The sequence below is a fragment of the Nanorana parkeri genome, unplaced genomic scaffold, assembly GCF_000935625.1.
Source record: "Nanorana parkeri isolate BGI_ZX_2015 unplaced genomic scaffold, ASM93562v1 scaffold29, whole genome shotgun sequence".
In the NCBI taxonomy this organism is placed as follows: domain Eukaryota; kingdom Metazoa; phylum Chordata; class Amphibia; order Anura; family Dicroglossidae; genus Nanorana; species Nanorana parkeri.
This window is the reverse complement of record NW_017306297.1, coordinates 3,365,755-3,385,215: the sequence shown is the minus strand read 5'-3', so window position 1 is coordinate 3,385,215 and position 19,461 is coordinate 3,365,755. Positions and strand designations below refer to the sequence as shown.

The 19,461-nt window shown below is 39.6% G+C and overlaps 1 protein-coding gene across 1 annotated transcript in view; it reads right to left on the bottom strand.

Moving 5' to 3' along the window:
- Window positions 1-19,461, bottom strand: part of LOC108795822 (probable guanine nucleotide exchange factor MCF2L2) — a 65,145-nt gene that overhangs the window by 20,393 nt on the left and 25,291 nt on the right. Inside the window, exons 2-3 of the mRNA XM_018567132.1 lie at window positions 12,051-12,134; window positions 1,737-1,851 (exon numbers count right to left, since the gene is read on the bottom strand). Of these exons, the coding sequence (XP_018422634.1) occupies window positions 1,737-1,851; window positions 12,051-12,134 (199 nt within the window). The remainder of the gene's footprint in view (window positions 1-1,736; window positions 1,852-12,050; window positions 12,135-19,461) is intronic.

The following is a 19,461-nucleotide window of genomic DNA, read 5'->3' as shown; positions in this document are numbered from 1 at the left end:
ATACGCCATCAACATGAGAGGATGAACTTTGGTATATTGTGCTATTCAGACGTTGTTCCACACGAATTAAAGGGCCCAAATCATGCCAGGAAAACATGCCCCAAACCATAACACTGCCCCCACAAGCTTGAAGAGTTGTACTCATGCATGTGGGGTGCATGCTTTCATGCTGTTTCCGCCAAATTCTCACTCTGCCATCTGCATGATGCAACTGGAAACGGGATTCATCAGACCACATGACTTTTTTCCAATGCTCGACTGTCCAATCCTTGTGTTCCTGTGCGAATTGGAGACGTTTTATCTTGTTAACTGCAGACAGCAAAGGTGTTCGAACAGGCCTTCAGCTTCCATATCCCGTACGATGCAGTGTACGGCGAACAGTGCGTTCAGAGATCATTTGAGAGGATCCCTGATTAAGATCTGCAGTCATTTGATGCACTGTTGCCCTTATGTTGTCTTGTACCAGTCTTGCCACTCTTCGTTCCGCCCTAATATTGACTAGTCACTGACGGCCACAATTCGCACGTTCAGACCCAGATTTTCGGCTGACAGTCCAGTCTTTAAACACTTTAACAACAGCTGCTCTTCAACATTTAACGAATTCTGCTGTTTTGCTGATACTCGCTCCATGGCTCCGAGCGCCAACAATCATCCCACGTTCAAAGGCTGTTAAATCGCGTTGTTTACCCATATCTTCAGAAAAAAAATCACTTCTACTGTCGTGGTAAACAACCTGCTTCCCTATTTATAATGGTCTGGCCCTCTAGCAACTTCAGCGCGAAATTATAGCTAATTTGCCTACAAACATCAAGTGGTCATAATAATATGGCCACTCAATGAACAGGTGCATGGGCTGAACTTTGGGGGGGGTTAGGGGGGCTGAATTACAGACAACAAAGGCTCTGACTTATGCAGGAGCAAGTAGTGGTCAGACAAGATTTTCCAACCTGTATGATCACTATTGATCCTGACATTGGGAAGCATGGGTACTTTGGCATCTTCATCTTGGTATAAGACTTTGTCCTACAACTACTTGCAAATATACCTTTTAATTTCAACTAACAGCAAATGCTAAACTTTGTTACATGATCAACACTGCCTGCGATATAAAGATATCCATGTGGATGTTAACATGTGACTATCTAGTGTGATCATTATAATGGCATCTACCAGCTAATGTTTTGGCTAATGAATTTGGATGAAGGAAAGGGCAGTCACTTTCATGTGATCATAATGAGCTGGTTTACTAAAAATAGGAGGATTCATAACAGGAATTTTACAATTACAAAAGGAAGGAGATCTACAACAGGTTACAATTATTATTATTTATAATATATACCATTACAATACAAAGCCTACATGGATAAGATGTATTGTCTTATGAAATCTTCAGCCAAGAAAAATCTGGGAAGACGATTGTTGCTTAATTTAAGTTTCTGTATATGTCATATTGTATTAGGGAATGGAATACTTTATAGCTGTAAATCCAGTTTTTGCAGGGTGGAATACAGGCATTTGGATCTCTAGCAACTCCCATCTTTATTTCTTTATTGTGTTGTCTCTGTACAGTGTGACACCCTTGAAGCTAGGCAAATCTTCATAATCTCCATAATTATCTCTGGCTTGCAGGCTTGCAACACAGCAGAAGAGGACAATACAAGAACATACATGTGATCTCTATTAATTTGTTGTGGCTGTTGATAGTTTTAGAGCTTGAAATTTATGCGGTCACTTACCTGGGAATGCTTGTTAAGTAGGTAATAACATTTAGAAAATCATCATCAGGAATTTCTGTGAAGTTGGGATATTCAGGAAATGTTATAATGGGTGCTCCATCCTTTCCTCTACCCCCTAAAACCAAACAAATAATTTGGTAAACACTTCATCATTTCGAATCACAACTACATTTTATGTGTAAGGCATTGACTTAAAATCCATTTCCACCTTTGCACAGATATTGTTTAAAAAAAACAAAAAAAAACATGCCAGCAATGTACGTACGCCAAGTGTACATGCAGCAGGCATATTCAGTTGCTGTACTGTATAGAAACACAGAAAATTACTTTTTTGTTAGCTGTCCTCTTCATGTCCTCAAGGCTCTTTTTGGAAATGGCCTCCTCTGTGCTCTGCAGGCAGTCTGTGTAAACTAGAGGCTGCTGTGCACAGTGGGAAATACAATGTAGGGTGTGGAAAACTACATTTCCCACAATGCTATGTTTCCCGCGTGCACAAGCCTCTCTGTGGAAACTGCGCTCTCTCTCTGAGCTCTCTCTTCCCCTATTCATTAACATTCATAGTGGCAACAACCCCTGAACAGTGCTGAGTGACCTGGACAGTGCACAGCTGGTGTGCAGTGATCTTTTTACAATGACTCACAGGGAGGGGGTCAGCTGCTGTGCAACCTGTACAAGACACTCTAACCCCAGTGTCAGATTGGGTTTCCTGTGGAAGAAATGTAAAAGTTGTAGGACTCATGCCTACTAAAAAGTCCATAAAAAAGTAAAAAGCTAGCAATTTGAGTCATGAAAATGTACACACATATACATCATCACTGTACCTCTATATTACCACAATAAATGCTTATCACTTAAAAAGGTGTAAATAGAACTGTTCGTTTGGAGAACCTTTTGAGCAGTGGTGACACTGGTATTTTTAGATAGCCCCGTACTGGGCTGTTTTAATATATCTGCATGGGTCTGTTCTGACAAGGCAGAATTCTGCCCCTTATAGCACATCTCGTTTTGATACACCTATGTGGCCATCTAGATTATCTCAGGTTACCACTGCCGGATCACAGCTGTTGTTTACTTTTTTTTATTGTCTCCTAATATCTTGTTTCTTACATTGTATTCTGAAACGAATTGTTTGAATCCTGGGAAATATGCTAATAGAAAACTGATTCAACTCTAAAAAGGTGGAAATAGGCTTTAAGCTAGGTATAAACACCAGAAGTAGGTCAGACATGCACACACACTCGACCAGTGAATGTTTATATCACCATAGAGAGTGTAGTAGCAGTGAATGGCCAGACAAATGCAGCATTGGAAGGATTGAAACAGCGATAAAGCCTACACAATCACACTTGGATGTCCACTTGTTTTTCCAAGACTGAATGGCTGGATGTGTGCCTGTAGATACAATGATTGTTGCACAATCTATGTGCAGTTGAATGGAATGGGCAACAATCAATGGTATTAAATGGGAAACACAATAAACATATAAATGGAGAAAAATAAATAAAACCTTGCCATCTGTAAATGTGAATAGTTGAGCCTGATAGCTTGTGTATAGAATGCAGTGCTATATATGCACTTGGGTTTGAGAAACATAATAACTGGATAGGTGACCAGAAAATATGTATTTAATCTAGGGATGCACCAATATATCGTCCGAAAATTGCACTTTTGGCAAAATGCTGAAGTGCAATTTTTCGGCCGATATAGCGGTGCATCCATTCTTTATCTCCTCCCCGCTGGGCGCTGCTCTGTGTCCCAGCGGGGAGGAGAGAAACTGTCACAGGCTGCCGAGCGCTGCCGGAGGAGAGTGCTGTGAGCGACCGGCGTCTCTCCTCCCTGCACCACTCAGCCTCCTGTTACAGATCAGAGTATAGTGGTGTGTGAGGGCGGAGACAGCCAGCGCTGTCACTGGAGGCCGGCCGGCGGTGTGGGGGAGGAGTCAGCTGTCAGATCGATTTCTCCTCCCCGCACCGCTCGCCGTCAGGAAGGAGAGTGGGTACAAACACTCAGCGATCAGTGATCGCTGAGTGTTTGTAGATAATTGAGGACAGAGTATGGTTACTATATCCTCAATTATGAATGGATGGGAAGTAATCTACATCACCTCCTGTTCATTCATGATTGTGGCTATAGTAAACATACTCTGTCCTCATGTTATGAATGAACAGGAACACTCAGTATAGAGGATTCCTCTTCATTTATAACAGGGGCTGCAGAAAAAGAGATTGAGGACTCTGTGTTCTTAATCTCTTTTTCTATTTTAAGAAGGAAATATCAGGGGTCTCTATAGACCCCGGATATTTACCCGAAGCATCTATAACTAAAGTAAAAAATATTTCAAAAAATAAATAAATTAAATGTAAAAAAATTAAAAGTTTATAAAAAATTATTATAAATAAAATATGTAAAAAAATTTGAAAAAGTTAGAAAAAAAACATTTTCGGTTTCGGCCCAACATTTTTTTTCATTTCAGTTTCGTTTTTTAACATTTTCATTTCGGTGCACCTCTAATTTAATCGTTTTCATGCAGGTATTTAATAAGCCGAAATAGAATATATATTTTCCTCACATGTTCTGAATTCCGACAATGTACATACAATGTAATGAAGAAAATTATTCTCACATACTGCTAGGTGATATAACTTTTTCCAACACATTGTCTGTATGGTCTATTTACTTGAACTCTGTATTTAACAATTACACGTTGCATATCTATTTTTTTTAAAACTGTTTTTGTTTTATTTTTGTTTTTTTAAAATTAGTTATTAAACTGAGTTTAAAATTAATTTTTTTTTAATTAGTAGTTATTTTATTTTTTCAATTTTTCCTACATAGATTATATATGTATTATTCTTTTTTTAAATATATATATTGTTTTCTTTTACATGCATTACTTTTATGACCGAATGACTTTTTTTTTTATTTTAACTGTTCAATAAATTGCCACATTTCTGCTAGTAAAGCTCAACACAAAAAGTAATGTGTAACTTATTATGGTCATAACTGGTATCTAGTGATGGAACTGTGCTGCCACCTAGTGTATACACATAAATAAATGAAGTAATTCAGCCACCATGTTTACTGCTTCTACAACCTTGTATCTGGCTGAAATAGTTATTTTATCATGAGTTACCAAGACAGCTATGAAAAGTACAATTAGAGAGAATTTTCTGAATTTATTAAATTGGAATATTGTAAAAAGACCAGAAGCGCCAGAAGTTCCAGAAGCACGGTAAGGGCAATTTAGGATAATTAGGATAATTCTGTATTTTGCTCTTATTCTTCCTGAAGGCAATGTGAATGCATCTTAAAAACCTTTGTACTCTAGTCCTTAGGTTACCAGGCACTGCCCAAAGCACCAGGGCCCTTACTGGCCAAGAGAGCTGTACCTACCTCTTCCAGCTACTGCACAGGGGATTACAGGAAGCTAATATTGCAACATTGAAACATATAAAAGTGACAGCAGAAAAAGATCAAGTGGTCCAGCAAGTCTGACCGTTGTATAAATTTATGTTTTCCCCAAGCATATTTAATTTCACATACTGTTGACTGACCCACTACCTCTGCTGGAAGTCTGTTGCAAGAGTCAACTATTCTTTCTGTAAAATAACTTTCTGAGGCTAGTTCTGAACCTCCTCCTTCATGTCCTCGTGTTCTTGATCTCAATTTATATTGAAAATACTGCTCTCCTGAACCTTATTTATACCATTAATGTACTTGAAGGTTTCAGTCATGTCCCCCTATACCCCTCTTTCCTCAAAACTGTACAAATTAAAGTGACACTAAACTCAGGAGTCACATCTTAAAAATGCATTCACGTACCCCAAATATTAACAAAATCTAGCTTATTTCTGTATCATTTGGCTGTAGATCCTGAAATTATCTCTGAATTGGTGCTGACACTGTCCTTCCTTCTGGAGGGTGACTACTTTTGTTCCCCATGGTCCCTGTGTGTGTTGTAACACAGCCACCTCCCCAAACTCAATCCCATGATAGACTACAATCTCAATACAATTTACTAAACTAACTTTGTGAGATTGTAGTCTATCATGGGAGGGAGCTTGGAGTGGTGTCTATTTTACAACACACACAGGAACCATGGGGAGCAGATTTTGTTTATACACTCATACATTTATATGTATCCTCAAGCGAGTTCTTTTGTGCACTGTTTCACACCCTGCACAGTTGACAGGGAGATTGCGGTTTGGTGAGATTGAGTTAAAACATCTGACTTCATTTGGTATTGTTGGCAAGGAGATTATAATATGTATGATGGGTTTAGTAGTTTCTTTGTGCTCTACTCTACCCATATACACCGGCCAGTTTAGAGTTAACCAATCCATCAGTGAGCATTGCTTCCTGCAGTTATCTGCAGATTTTCTATGGTCAGATGGAAAAAGGGCAACAGATTCCTCCATCTACGCTAAACTGTGTGGATGGAGTAATCTCCCACTGGGCCAAGCTTCAGTATCTTGGTAGTCGGCCACGGCTGGCTCTCAAAATACATGAACAATGCCAGCATCCAATCAGATTGTTCAGGTATTTTAACAGCCAGTGAGGACGACTAGCAAGATACTGAAGCTTGGCCCGGTGGGAGATTTCTCCATCTACACAGTTTAGCATAGATGGAGGAATCTGTTGCCCTTTTTCCATCTGACCATAGAAAATCTGCAGATAATATATAGGTGTATGGCCAGCTTAAGTGAGATACTGTATTTGTTACCTCTATGAATAAGCCTAGGTGTGAAACATGCGAGAGGGTGTAGCTGGTTGGGGGCTTGCGAGGTTGGTATTTGCTGTTTTATACACCTTTATGCACTGTTATAGTGGATTTGCTGTGAATATCAATAAAGTCTGAAGAATTGGAATTCTCTGGATAGCGCGGTCTGTTCATATACTACTACATTCCAAGGTGGAGACGTACCTATTAGACCAGCACCTGGGGAGTCCTGATGGCGGCTAAGGAATTGGAGCGGTGAGATTTCCTTTGGCTCTACATTTTTTATTAAGTTTTAAGTGAGCCAGTTCATTTGCTAACTATCTAGAACTCTGTCTCTAGAAACCCTGAAAATGAACACAAGTGAGTGGGCTGCCCCTTATTGCAACACGTGTTAACTCGCAACATAACGCAACACACTAGAAAGGACATGGCCTTAATGGGAAAAAGATCTTAATGAAATCATGCAGGTAAATGTTTCTGGTTTCAGCCAGACTTGAGCAAAGCTGTTTTAGGACAATGCTGGCCCAGGGCAAACATGTTACGCAACCCCCCTCTGCCGATCCCTCCGCTGGCTTCCAAGAGCCCAAAGAATTACATTCAAAATATTAACAACCACTTACAACCACTTACCACTTACAGGATATCCCCCCTTCAGTCTATCATGAATGCAGCTGCCAGACTCATTCACCTTACCAACCGCTCAGTGTCTGCATCCCTCCTCTGTCAATCCCTCCACTGGCTTCCACTCGCCCAGAGGATAAAATTCAAAATATTAACAGTCACCTATAAAGCCATCCACAACTCTGGCCCCGGATATATCTCAGACATTGTCTCATAGTATCACCCTAAACGTCCCCTCCGCTCATCCATTGACCTCCTGCTTTCCTGCTCACTTGTCCACTCCTCCCATACTCGCCTTCAGGACTTCTCTAGAGTCTCTCCCATCCTCTGGAACTCCTTACCCCAACCTGTCCGTCTATCTCCCACCTTGACTGCCTTTAGGCGTTCCCTAAAGACTCATCTCTTCAGGGAAGCCTATCCCACCTCAACCTAACCACTTGTAACACATACCCCAGGAGCTTCCGACCTGGAACGCGGGGTAGCGATCCCCATACCGAACAGCACGGCCTGCGTTCCACTGTGGAACGCAGCGTGCAGAGCGGCCGTCACTCGGCTCCGCCCCCAAGACTGATGCAAACCTCAAATACGGAAGTGGAACGTAGCACGGCGTTCCACTAATGAAGTGTGCGCCCTGCTACCTTCACATCACCCTGCATTTACTGCCTCGGGACCTGGAACCGCTCTCCTCCACAGGCAATTCCGACGAAACTCCCACCGATCGACCTGGGACCACTCTCCCCTACAGTCATCTGACTAACACCCACCGCTCAGCCTGGGACCATCCAAACTGCAAGTATATGGGAGTATTGCCTCCTTGCTGTTAAATGGAATAAGCTTACTGATGGACTATACCGCTTGTCACTGCTGACATTCTGCTTGCTAATGTGCTTATACATGCTACAGTGAAATACTGATTCCATACCACATCAATTGAGTACTGCATTGCTGTACGCTGCTCAGTTGGGTGTCTAAAAGGACTGTTTCATTAACGCTGCCAATAAGAACTGCCATTCAATTGATAACTGTGCTCCTATATGTGACCATTTTCTTACCATTTCTACCCCCACCTGCATTATTACATAACGAGGTGCTTCCAGGGAACTAATTATTGCATCCATCTCTTAATTATAACTCCACTCCTCAGTCGTCCACTAGGTGGGGCTGCTCTAGTTAGAATTAATTTCAGCTTAATTAGTACAGGTGCATGATGTAGGAATTCCTAACTCTCCATTAAGATTGAGAGAGCCGCCTGGAATTCAAACTGAATCACCTATAGGAACACCCCCAGAACAACTCACGAGGGTATTCCTTTATGCTTCACAACTCCGCAGTTGAGATCCTGACCATTGAACTCAGCGCGTTACACCACTGAACCTTCACATTCTCACATAATTCATTCCCACAGCTACCACAGCTACCTCATGTATCATTTCCCCCTCCTCTTTTAGATTGTAAGCCCTCAGGGGCAGGGCCCTCCTTACCATCTTGTCTTGAATTGTATTGTAACTGTAATGTCTTCCTTATATTGTACAGCGCTGCGCAAACTGTTGGCGCTATATAAATACTATGTAATAATAATAATAATACAAAGCCATCCACAACTCTGCCCCCGGCTATATCTCAAACCTGGTCTCAAAGTATCACCCTAACCATCCCCTCCGCTCTTCCAAAGACCTCCTGCTTTCCAGCTCCCTCATCAACTCCTCCCATACTCGTCTCCAGGACTTCACTAGAGTCTCCCATCCTCTGGAACACTTTACCCCAACCTGCCTCTGGGCGATCCCTTAAGACTCATCTCTTCAGAGAATCCTATCCCACCTCAAACTAACCACTCAGCCATCACTTGGAGTGAGAATAGGTTAACACTCCTAATACCCATGTCTCAATGGCAATTCTGAAGCAGTGATGTGGAGCAACTATCATATCTCTCTCCTTATTGTTTATGTTGATAGGAAAAAGGTTATAGCAGTCAATAAAAGTCTATGGGGTCTATTCACTAAGCTGCCGAAGGATCTAGCCATAGCTTCGGCTGATCCTTTGGCTAGCTTTGGCCCCAGGACCCCTTCGGTTCAGTAGAACCGAAGGGCTGCTGTTCGGGCTATTTACTATAGCCCGTACAGCTCCCAAAGTTGGCCGAGGGGCTCAGTCGAGCCGAAGGCATATGCTTCGGCTCGACTGAGCCGAAGTGAAAGCCGAAGCTGGCCGAATCATCTCATGGCTGGTTCCGGCCACTTGCACAGACAGATCAGCGTCCCTGGTAACCAGGGAGGGCAGAAGAACCGCCCGGCCAATAGAAAACAGTTGGGCGGAGCTAGCTGTCACTGCTAGCTCCACCCAATCGTTTTCCATTTTGTTTTCTACTTTTGTAAACTATTTTTCTATTCTGCTCGCCCTACCCAAAGCCACACGAAGCAAGCTGATGTACGGCTGATTTCAGCCAATATACGGCTGAAATCAGCCATACAAGCCTGAAGTGAATAGCCGAACAGCGTTCGGCTCACTTCACTTCAGGTCGGTTATTCACTCCGCTGCCTACGGCAGCTTAGTGACTAGACCCCTATGTTTTAAAAACAACTATAGTATGCATTCATATTACAATGATGATGTTATAACAGGATAGCATATGCTGGGACTTTACAACTCCTTTAAACCTAGAGCAATTAATCAGCCAGTGATCTTTACATCCTGCTAACTGGTGTAAACTGATATAAAGTAATCTGTGATTAGTTTCTTTAGGTTACTTAGTAACTTAATCCCGGCATTTATTTATATGCAGTGTATATATGTATTTATGTGTAAAAATACATGTCTGTGACCAGACACAGAAGCCTGGGACTATAGTCGTTTATGCTATCCTGTCTGGATCAGGGAAGAAGGTGTACCGCTTTATATAGGACAAACAGCAGTATCTGGGGTGCCTGGGCCATGGCGGTTGAAGAGTGTATAATTTAACTTGTAAAATGTGTTCTTTTTGGTGTTGCTCTTCCTAGATGCAAAGAGTTTCCAAATTTACCAATTGTGGACTAGGATCCAAAATTGATAGTGAACAGAGAAGTCATTATTGTTCTCATGTTCTGAATTCTGCACTGTACCCAGAACAGGCGGACTGCACTTAATTGTTTTTTTAACTTTTAAACCTTGTTATTTTACTTTTGCTTATGTGGATGCTGTGAACAGTATGTTTTTCCATTAAAACATGTGTTGGTGCCTACTCTTAGTCTGCTTGTGTTCAGATTGCTGTCCCATGGCATTACTGCCACTAGATGGAGATGGCTCTATCTAGTGACAATAATGCAGATTTACACTGGGCAGAACATTTATTCTTTGGCCCAGTAGAGTGCCCTGAACTATATCTATATTTGCATTATTTCTTCCCCCGGAGCAGTCGACTATTTAATGTTCCCACCACAGTCATTCACCCATACACCCATAAATGAATGCCAATTTCAACGGCAAGTAACCTGTCCCAAATACAATAGGTATATACAAAAAGATGCATATAATGGAAATCAGGACTTGCTTTAAACATAGTTTGGGGGATAAAGTAGCAAACAACATAGTTAAGGTCATTATAGGGATTTTTAATTTTGGCAAAACTAAGTGAAAAAAATGATTAAAAAGCCAATAGATGTCCATGCTTCTGGCTCTTTTACATGGAGTATTGTTATTGTTAATAAAAATGAGTTTTCCCCCAAAATTAAATTTGTCATTTACACCTCAGAACCATTCAGCCCCATTCATTAGTGTCTGCCTGTAACTATTAATGTAAAGCTGAAGAATTTAATTATACACATTTTTTTTTATTTTCAAATGTTGCTAATGTTTGTTTAGGCAGTCTATTCTATAACGGTTACATTTTTCAGTGTCATTTTTGGATGGCAACCCATTGAAATGACACTTCTATTTTGATAAATAACATGAAATGTATTTTTACGATGGGCATAAAGGTGAGATAAATATTATATAGACATAGATATTATAATAAATGGTTGGCAAAATTACCATTATAGATCTCAAAATTACAATTTTACACACCTTGATACATTGTGGGAAGCACTGAAATAGAAATTTTAGGAGAATAATTAAGATAATTTCATTAAATGTTTTGATTAGTAGGCTACACTTAAAGACTGTAGGGATGCCAGTTACCTGAAGGGGGCCTTGTGCAATAATTTCCACATATACCGACCATGATAAATATTTTAATGGTACTCCCAGCAGACCAGCATTGCTATCTGTTGGCATGGATAGATGTGTGGCTGATAATCTTTAGTCTCTACTGATAAGGCAAAGAATAGAGATAACCCAGCACTACAAATTACTGCAGAGTAGGAGGCATACCCTAAAATTAATAAAATAATACACATTAATAATTGTTTGAGTGTTTGAGAAGTTTGAATGTGCTTTTGTGCAGCAAGATGTATGATGACAATAAATAAAAGATTTTTTAAAAAAATGTATTTCCAATATAGACCAGGTCTGTTAAAGTAGCAATAAAGAACCATGTGTAGCCCTTTGGCTTCCAGCTGAACACCAGTAAACTACAATACCTACAGGGTTATTCACTAAAAAGTGAAGAGTCTGGAGAAGGCAGGAGAGGTTAACAATCTAGGCCAGAATAGCTGATTTGGAAAAATGCTTCAGTTCAGCTCACTTTCCAGTTCTGCTATGTTGTCCTAGATTGTTTGCTCCTCCTGCCTTCTCCAAACTCTTCACCCTTTAGTGAATAACCTTGCTAGTTTTTGACAGCAGCCATATATGCAAAGAACACATTTCAGTGTAACAACATAATTTGAACAAATGCATTTATTCTGCAAACATAGAAAACCATCAGTCAGTACCCTCGCAGTGCAATAACAGCCAAATGGTTATGTCGTTTTTTGTAAAGCTAAAATTGCATTTCCTAACATGTTAAGCTTTGGTTATTATGTATATCTCCCAAAATGCACAAATATGGCTCATGCAGATCTTACCTGGCAAGGTAGCAAACTGCCTGTGAAGCTGCTCCATGATGTCCACAGCAAGCAAGGGTCTGATTTCTTGCTGCATGATTTCATCTGTAGAGTTGAAGAAAGACTTCAGATTAGTAACATTTCACAACCACTAGAAAACAATTATAAAACAGTGAGGAGGGAAGGGAAACAAATAAGATTGACGCATGTTTTCTTTTCATTTTGTCAAAACAAGATTCTTCCTGAAATCCCCATGTACCCAGTTCCCTTTTTAAGCAAATAATGTACATGTTCTACTCACAGCTACTTAGTGCTGCAAATAATGGACTCCAGTTTCAGCTACAACATTCTTTCTTAACATTAGTTAGCTGTTATATTCTTTCTTTGTTCTGCCCCGAGTCTGGCTAGCCATACATAGCAGCACTTTGACCAGCCTTTGCCCCTGAGCACTCTCTGGAAGCCAGGCTTGGCTCAGCCCTGAATGGCTTTGCTGTGTAGCATACAGCCGGCAGACCTCGCTCCTGCATGAGACATCGATAGTTACACTGGGGCCTCTTTGTTACATGCTGTGCTTACTGAACTTTCTTCGCCTTTTTTTTGGTTTGGTATTTTATTCTGTCCTGATCACGTTGTGTGAATAGTACTGGATAAACCGAAGCTAAAGAGAGAAGAAAATAACAAGAACACTAATGCTTGTCACATCTTGGGATGCACAATGCTGAGAAAATCACCATCAGGTTCTCCTGTTAAAAGAATGTCTCCTAAGTGGATGTTTCAGACGGTAATTGCATTACTGTGGAAAAATGTAGAGCCGCAAGACCAGCTGAATGACACACAAGGTGACGTGTTTTTTCCCTTACTCAAATGAGCTGCTCTGCAAAACTGCCTATAGAGGAAATCAGTGCTGAAGTATGCTACAAACATAGAATTTAGAAAGGCCACAAAAAATCATAGGGGGCCACAACTTTAAAGCAAGATGAACAGGTCTTGGTCCTCCTGCTGTGCATGACATTTGGATGCTGGGATTGTAGCTCCAGAACCACTGACCTGTCATAAGATTGGTATCTCATATTAACAGTCACTCGACTCAATATTGATAATAACCTTATGGCCATACTTGGTCAGCTTAAAGTGACACTAAACTCAGGAGTTAAAACTTAAAAATGCATTCAAGTACCCTATTATACAAAATACAACGTATTTGTGCATCACTCGGCTGTAGATCCTCAAATCATCTCTGAATTGGTGCTGCCACTGTCCTTCCTTCTGGAGGGTGGCTACTTTTGTTCCCCATGCTCCCATGATGGACTAATACAATACAAATTGGACAATCAATACAAATTAGTAAACTAACTGTGAAAATTATAGTCCATCACGGGAATGAGCTTGGAGCGATGACTACTTTACAACACACACAGGGACCAATGGGAACAAAAGTAGCCACCCTCCAGAAGGAAGGACAGTGTTAGCATGAATTCAGAGATCTGATTTGAGGATCTACAGCCGAGTGATACACAAATAAGATACATTTTTGTTAATAGTTAGGGTACTTGAATGCATTTTTAAGAATTAGCTCCTGAGTTTAGTGTCACTTTAAATCAATTGCACTTGAACTAGGAGTTCGACATTTTGACACCCCCGTATGCTTCTTTCTCCTGCTGCACTAAGAAGAAACAACTTCTGCCTGTTTCATTCTTCAAGAGGTGAAATAAATAAAAAATATAAGGGAGGGTGAATGCTGAGACATTACACGAATGGCCACAACAAGCAAGCAGACCTAGGTGTCATAGACGGCAGCACTATAACTTGGCCTGATGTGACACATAATTGACATTTGAGCTGAGATGCTGTGTAAAATCTACATAAATACAGAATGCAATGATTTGCATATTTAATAAACCCATATTTTATTCACAATAGAAAAAATATAGAATAAAAAAAATAAAACTTATAAAATGTTTAAACTGATAAAATGTACCTGTTTAAGAAAAAAATATAGTCATTTTAAAATTGATGGTCTTAAAACAGTTGGGACAGGGCCATGTTTACCACGGTGTAGTCTCCCATCTTCATTTGACAATACTCTGTAAATGTCTGGGAACTGAGGAGACCAGTTGCTGGAGTTTTGGGAGAGGAATGTTGTCCCATTCTTGCCTGATATAGGATTCTAACTTCTCAACGGTCCTGGGTCTTCTTTGTCGCATTTTGTTTCAAGATGCGCCAAATATTTTCAATTGGTGAAAGGTCTGGACAGCAGGCAGGCAGGCAAGTTAAGCAGCTGGACTCTTCTATTATGCAGCCATGCTGTTGTCATAGATGCAGTATGCGGTTTAGCATTGTCATGCTGGAATATGCAGGGCCTTCCCTGAAAAAGAAGTCATTGGGATGGGTGCATATGCTGCTCTAAAGCCTGGATATATCTTTTGGCATTGATGGTCCTTTCCAGATGTGCAAGATGCCCAATGCATATGCAATAATGCACCTCCATACCATCAGAGATGCAGACTTTTGAACTGAGCACTGATAATAAACTGCAAGGTCCCTCTCCTCTTTAGTATGGAGGATGCGGCGCTGATGGTTGCCAAAAAGAATGTCAAATTTTGGTTGTCTGACCACAGAACAGTTTTCCACTTTGCGACAGATCAATTTAAATGAGCTTTAGCCCAAAGATGGTGGCGTTTCTGGATCCCGTTCAGATATGGTTTCTTCTTTGATAGAGCTTTAACTTTCATTTTTGGATGGCACGGCAAACTGTGTTCATAGACAGTGATTTTTTTTAAGTATTCCTGAGCCCATGCAGTAATATCCATCACAGTATCATGCCTGTTTTTAACGCAGTGCCACTTGAGAGCCCGAAGATCATGGGCATCCAATATTGAATTTCGGGCCTTTTCCCTTGTGCACAGAGATTTCTCCAGATTCTTGAAATCTTTTGATATTATGTACTGCAGATGATGATATATTTAAAGTCTTTGCAATTTTACGTTGAGGAACATTATTCTTAAATTGTTCGACAATTTGTAGACGCAGCTTTTCAGATTGGTGAACCTCTGCCCATCTTTACTTTTGAGGCACTCTGACTCTCTAAGATGCTCTTTCTATACACAATCATGTTACTGACCTGTTGCCAATTAACCTAATTAGTTGCAAAATGTTCTTCCAGCTCTTCCTTGTTAGTACGACTTACTTTGCCAGCTTTTTGTTTCCTTGTCCTGACTTTTTTGAGACGTGCTGCTGCCATCAATTTCAAAATTATCTTTTTTTTTCTTAAAATGGTACATTTTCTCAGTTTAAACATTTGATATGTTTTCTATGTTCTATTGTGAATAAAAAATGGGTTTATGAGATTTGCAATTCATTGCATTCTCTTTTTATGTAGATTTTACACAGCGTCCCAACTTTTGTGGAATTGGGGTTTTACATAGGCTGCTACAGTTCACATGTTTTTAGAAAGAGGTGAATTTTAAAAGTAGATATGTTTTTATACTGTATATGGCTCACTGTATTCCTCTAAATATATAATTGGTGTTATTTATATTTCCCGATCATACTCTAGTGAAGTGATGAAAATCCTCTCTGAATTTATACTAGATAAGTAATATGAATTTAATTTTGTAGTAGGGGATTACAATAATGTTATATTGCCTGCAATGGATAGATATCTTTCCCCAGGGGTGCAGTTTCCTAGTATCTTGTCTTCCTTTGGCAAGTTACTTCAGAGCTTGGGTTAATAGATATACGATGCTTACCACATCCTAAAGAGAAGAAATATTCTTGTTTCTTTATATCACAAACAATTCTCTAGAATAGATTTAGCAATTGGCTCACCTAATATGATTCCACTAATTCATAAGATTTATTATATGGCTAGGGAAATCTCTGGTCATTCTCTTTTGATACAACAATTTAAAAGGTAATAACAGATATTTCTCTTGCTTGGAGACTAAAGCCCTATTGGTTAAAATTGTTCCCGGAGCCCTCTTCCATACATTACGACACTAATGATTTTTTTTGGGAGGATTTTTTCTTCAGCTTTACTGTTAGTAGTCTGGGATGCCTTGACAAATTTTGTTTGTTAATGCAAAAATGAAGAAATGAGAGAAGATCTGATGGTACAAGTGAATATAGTAGAAGATGAATATATTTATAATCCTAACAATCCTTCCACTAACATGTCTAAAAATGCACAAATTGTGAACTTGAAGACAAACCTTATTGAACCTTAGGAGAATCTTGAAAATCAATTCTGGCCATTTTCAAGGATAAAAGGCAAAGGATGGTCAAACAAATTGCATGGGGAGCTGTCCACTGCCCTGGGGGACACACCAGGGCAAAAAAAGTAAACAGAAATACCATTCAGCGGGGAGCAGCTCTTTTAGTAAGGCCTAAAGTGAGATAATAAAAATACTACATTCCTTTAAATAGCATGCTTGGGGGATGCCCTATACCTGCACATGAAGTGGCACACCTGTAAGATGTACTACAGTAAAAGTAACATTTTAGAAAGAAAAAAACATTTAGCACGTATAGACATTTTGCCCAGAATCCCCTGCCAGGGATGCATCACTGGCCACTTGGCTCCATCAGCGTTCTAGCAACCAATGAGATGGTATCAGATGCATAGCCCTCAGTGGGAAGCTATCACATTTACTGTAAAGGAGATCTCATCTGCAGTTACAGTAATATTTCTTTGTGAGCCACTTAAGCACCCTAAAATATATCTGGGGTGCACAGAAACACACACCCTCTTCTCTATGCAACATTGCAGTGTACAGTACTTGAGTGACCCATAACCAAGCACCAACAATGTCACTCAGTCAGGGGCTTCGGGGGTGTGCAGAGAAATCATAATATAACCCTGAAGGTATAATCCAGCACTTTAGGTTGCTTCCTTTACAGCAAATTCTCCAATACAGGTTTAAAATTAAAAAAACAAAACTTTCAAAACATGGACATTGAAATGGAGTATATTGTATACAACACAAAAGGGAAATGTTACCAAACTGAAAACAGCATGTTAAAATGATCCGTAGATTCAAGAGCAGGGGTGGACAAACTAAAATGGAATTCAGGAGTCAGTCTGTCCAATCCAGGCACCAGCAGAATGTTTTAGGAGCACCACTATTGACAACACCCAAACAAAACCTCAAAAGTTAGGAGCCAGTTGTAATTTTTAAGAAGGATTGGCTACCTGGGATTTGTCCAGCCCTAGAGATAAGAGATACTGTATAAGTAGCTGTAGTTAAAGGCAGTTTACCTGCAAAAGCCAAGCTTGGCCCTGAATTCCAAGTCTCCCTCTTGGTTAGAAAAGCGACCCATCACAATAAAGGACCAGGAGGTAAAAGGGGGTAGGACAGAGCTCAGCTTTTACACACGCAAATTGAGATTTCCTTTAAATTCATCTACTCATATTTGTGGATTTGAAACATGGTTGTACTGAAGGTAACATTTGTTTTTTTTTTATATCATATGCCTGTTCTGAATTGCTCAGGCTTTCAATGGTTTTACTTAAAAAAACGTAAAACATGTAATCGTTGAGTTCTTTGGTGCAGTAGATATTACACATTAAAGGTCTTTCTCATACTTCAGCATCAAAAGAAGAAAATGTTATCACATTTCTACTAAATGTAAATTGTTTCTCATAATGAAGCAGCAAAATAATATACAATTACATGTTTTCTAGATGTAAATTGTGAAAATATTTTAAAGTAGCCTCTTATTCATGTCAAGATTCAATCAAAATAAAAAATAAAAAATGCTTAAAAATAACAAAGGCAATTGCATAATGAATCACAAGACTGGAAAAGCATATAGATGTAAGCTAATTCCTAATTTGGGTCATTGTGTTGATAGTCAAGTGCAGTGTACTTATGAAGATTAAATCTGAATAATAGAGCACAGTCTAAAGGCACACAACAAAGCACTGACATTTGTACATACATTTTCTGGCAGCGTACTCTAGATTAAGGCACCTTCCAAGGAAATAGTGATAGGATGCCATCTCCCCTTCTGATATTCGCACCAGAGAAAAGAGCTTTACATTCTTGGGCATCGGCTGGCCACATCTTGAACACCAGTATGCCATAGGCAGAGGAGGAAGGAGCTGTAAAACATAGTCTGTCCTGTGCACAGATATATTCCTGAGACAGGCACTGATCTCTCTTAATACTACACAAGGATGTATTCCTTACCGGCAACTCAGTGATGCTTCTCGTTAATACCTTGAAAGCTTAATGACTGCTGTGCTTTTCTTGGATGCCATTAGATGTACTCCAATGAAAACATAGGGGCTGATTTACTAAAGGTAAATAGGCTGTTCACTTTGCAAGGGAATTTGCACTTTGCAGGGGAATGTTCGCTTAGCTTAGTGAATATGGAGAAAACTACAAATCCACTTTGCCAAAAAATACCCAATCACGTGCAAGAAAAATCAAGAAAAAAAAGCCCAGTATTTTTGCTTGCTCATGATTGGATGATGCAAGTCAGCTGAGCTTCACCTTAATAGCCTTTAGTAAATTAACCCTACAGTTTATTTTTTTCTTTTTATATAAAAGACCATCATTTGAAAAAATAAAAAAATACATAAATAAATGTAAAATAATAATACTAAAATATAAATATAAATATATAAATATATATATTACATTTTTACTGTAGCCATGTTGGACAGCTATCCACAGCATCCAAACACAGGGTGTCTGTTTCTATAAATATGTCTGTGATACTGTCATGGATTTAGCTAACAGCAATATAAAATGTGGAAATTGGAGAATACTTTTAAAATGTTAAAGCCATGTTTCCAGAGTCTCAAGCTTCTGTACAACACCGTTAGTTTGTTAACTAGTTGTTTGATTGGGGTTCAGCTGCAATATTTGTGTCAACGTTTCTACCCTTGGAAAGATTTCCCCAATTTCCTGTACCCTGTGACACTTGTGTAAGACGTTGGGAGTACAGCTGTCACTGGGACAGGCAGACACAGTTATAAAAACATATCAAAAGTTCAAATACTGCACCACACTACTAAAAATGATATTCTCTTAGTTTATAGTTTCAAGTTAATAGAAAAAGTTTCCCTTTTTCTAAATGATCACCTATTTCAAAGTGTAGTAACAAAGAGCATCCAGTCAGATTTAATTTAACAGTAGTTAGATAAGTGAGATGGTTATAATGTTTTCTTCATCTTACACATCGATTTTGTGGCTGGTTAAAAACAAAAAAGAGCAAACCAAAACTTACTCTTGCAGTGGGGCTGCATGCATTAAGTGCTCATTTTGTCTAGGACGCTCAAATAAAGCTGTGTTATTCACCTGATCCTCAGTGCCGCCAGTTCCCTCCAAGCTTCTAGACTGGTCCCTGCAGCCTCTTCTTCCCTGGGTTCTGGGGGTCTAAAGCTGGACACTGTAATACTTTCTTCATTCAACCTGCGGGCTGA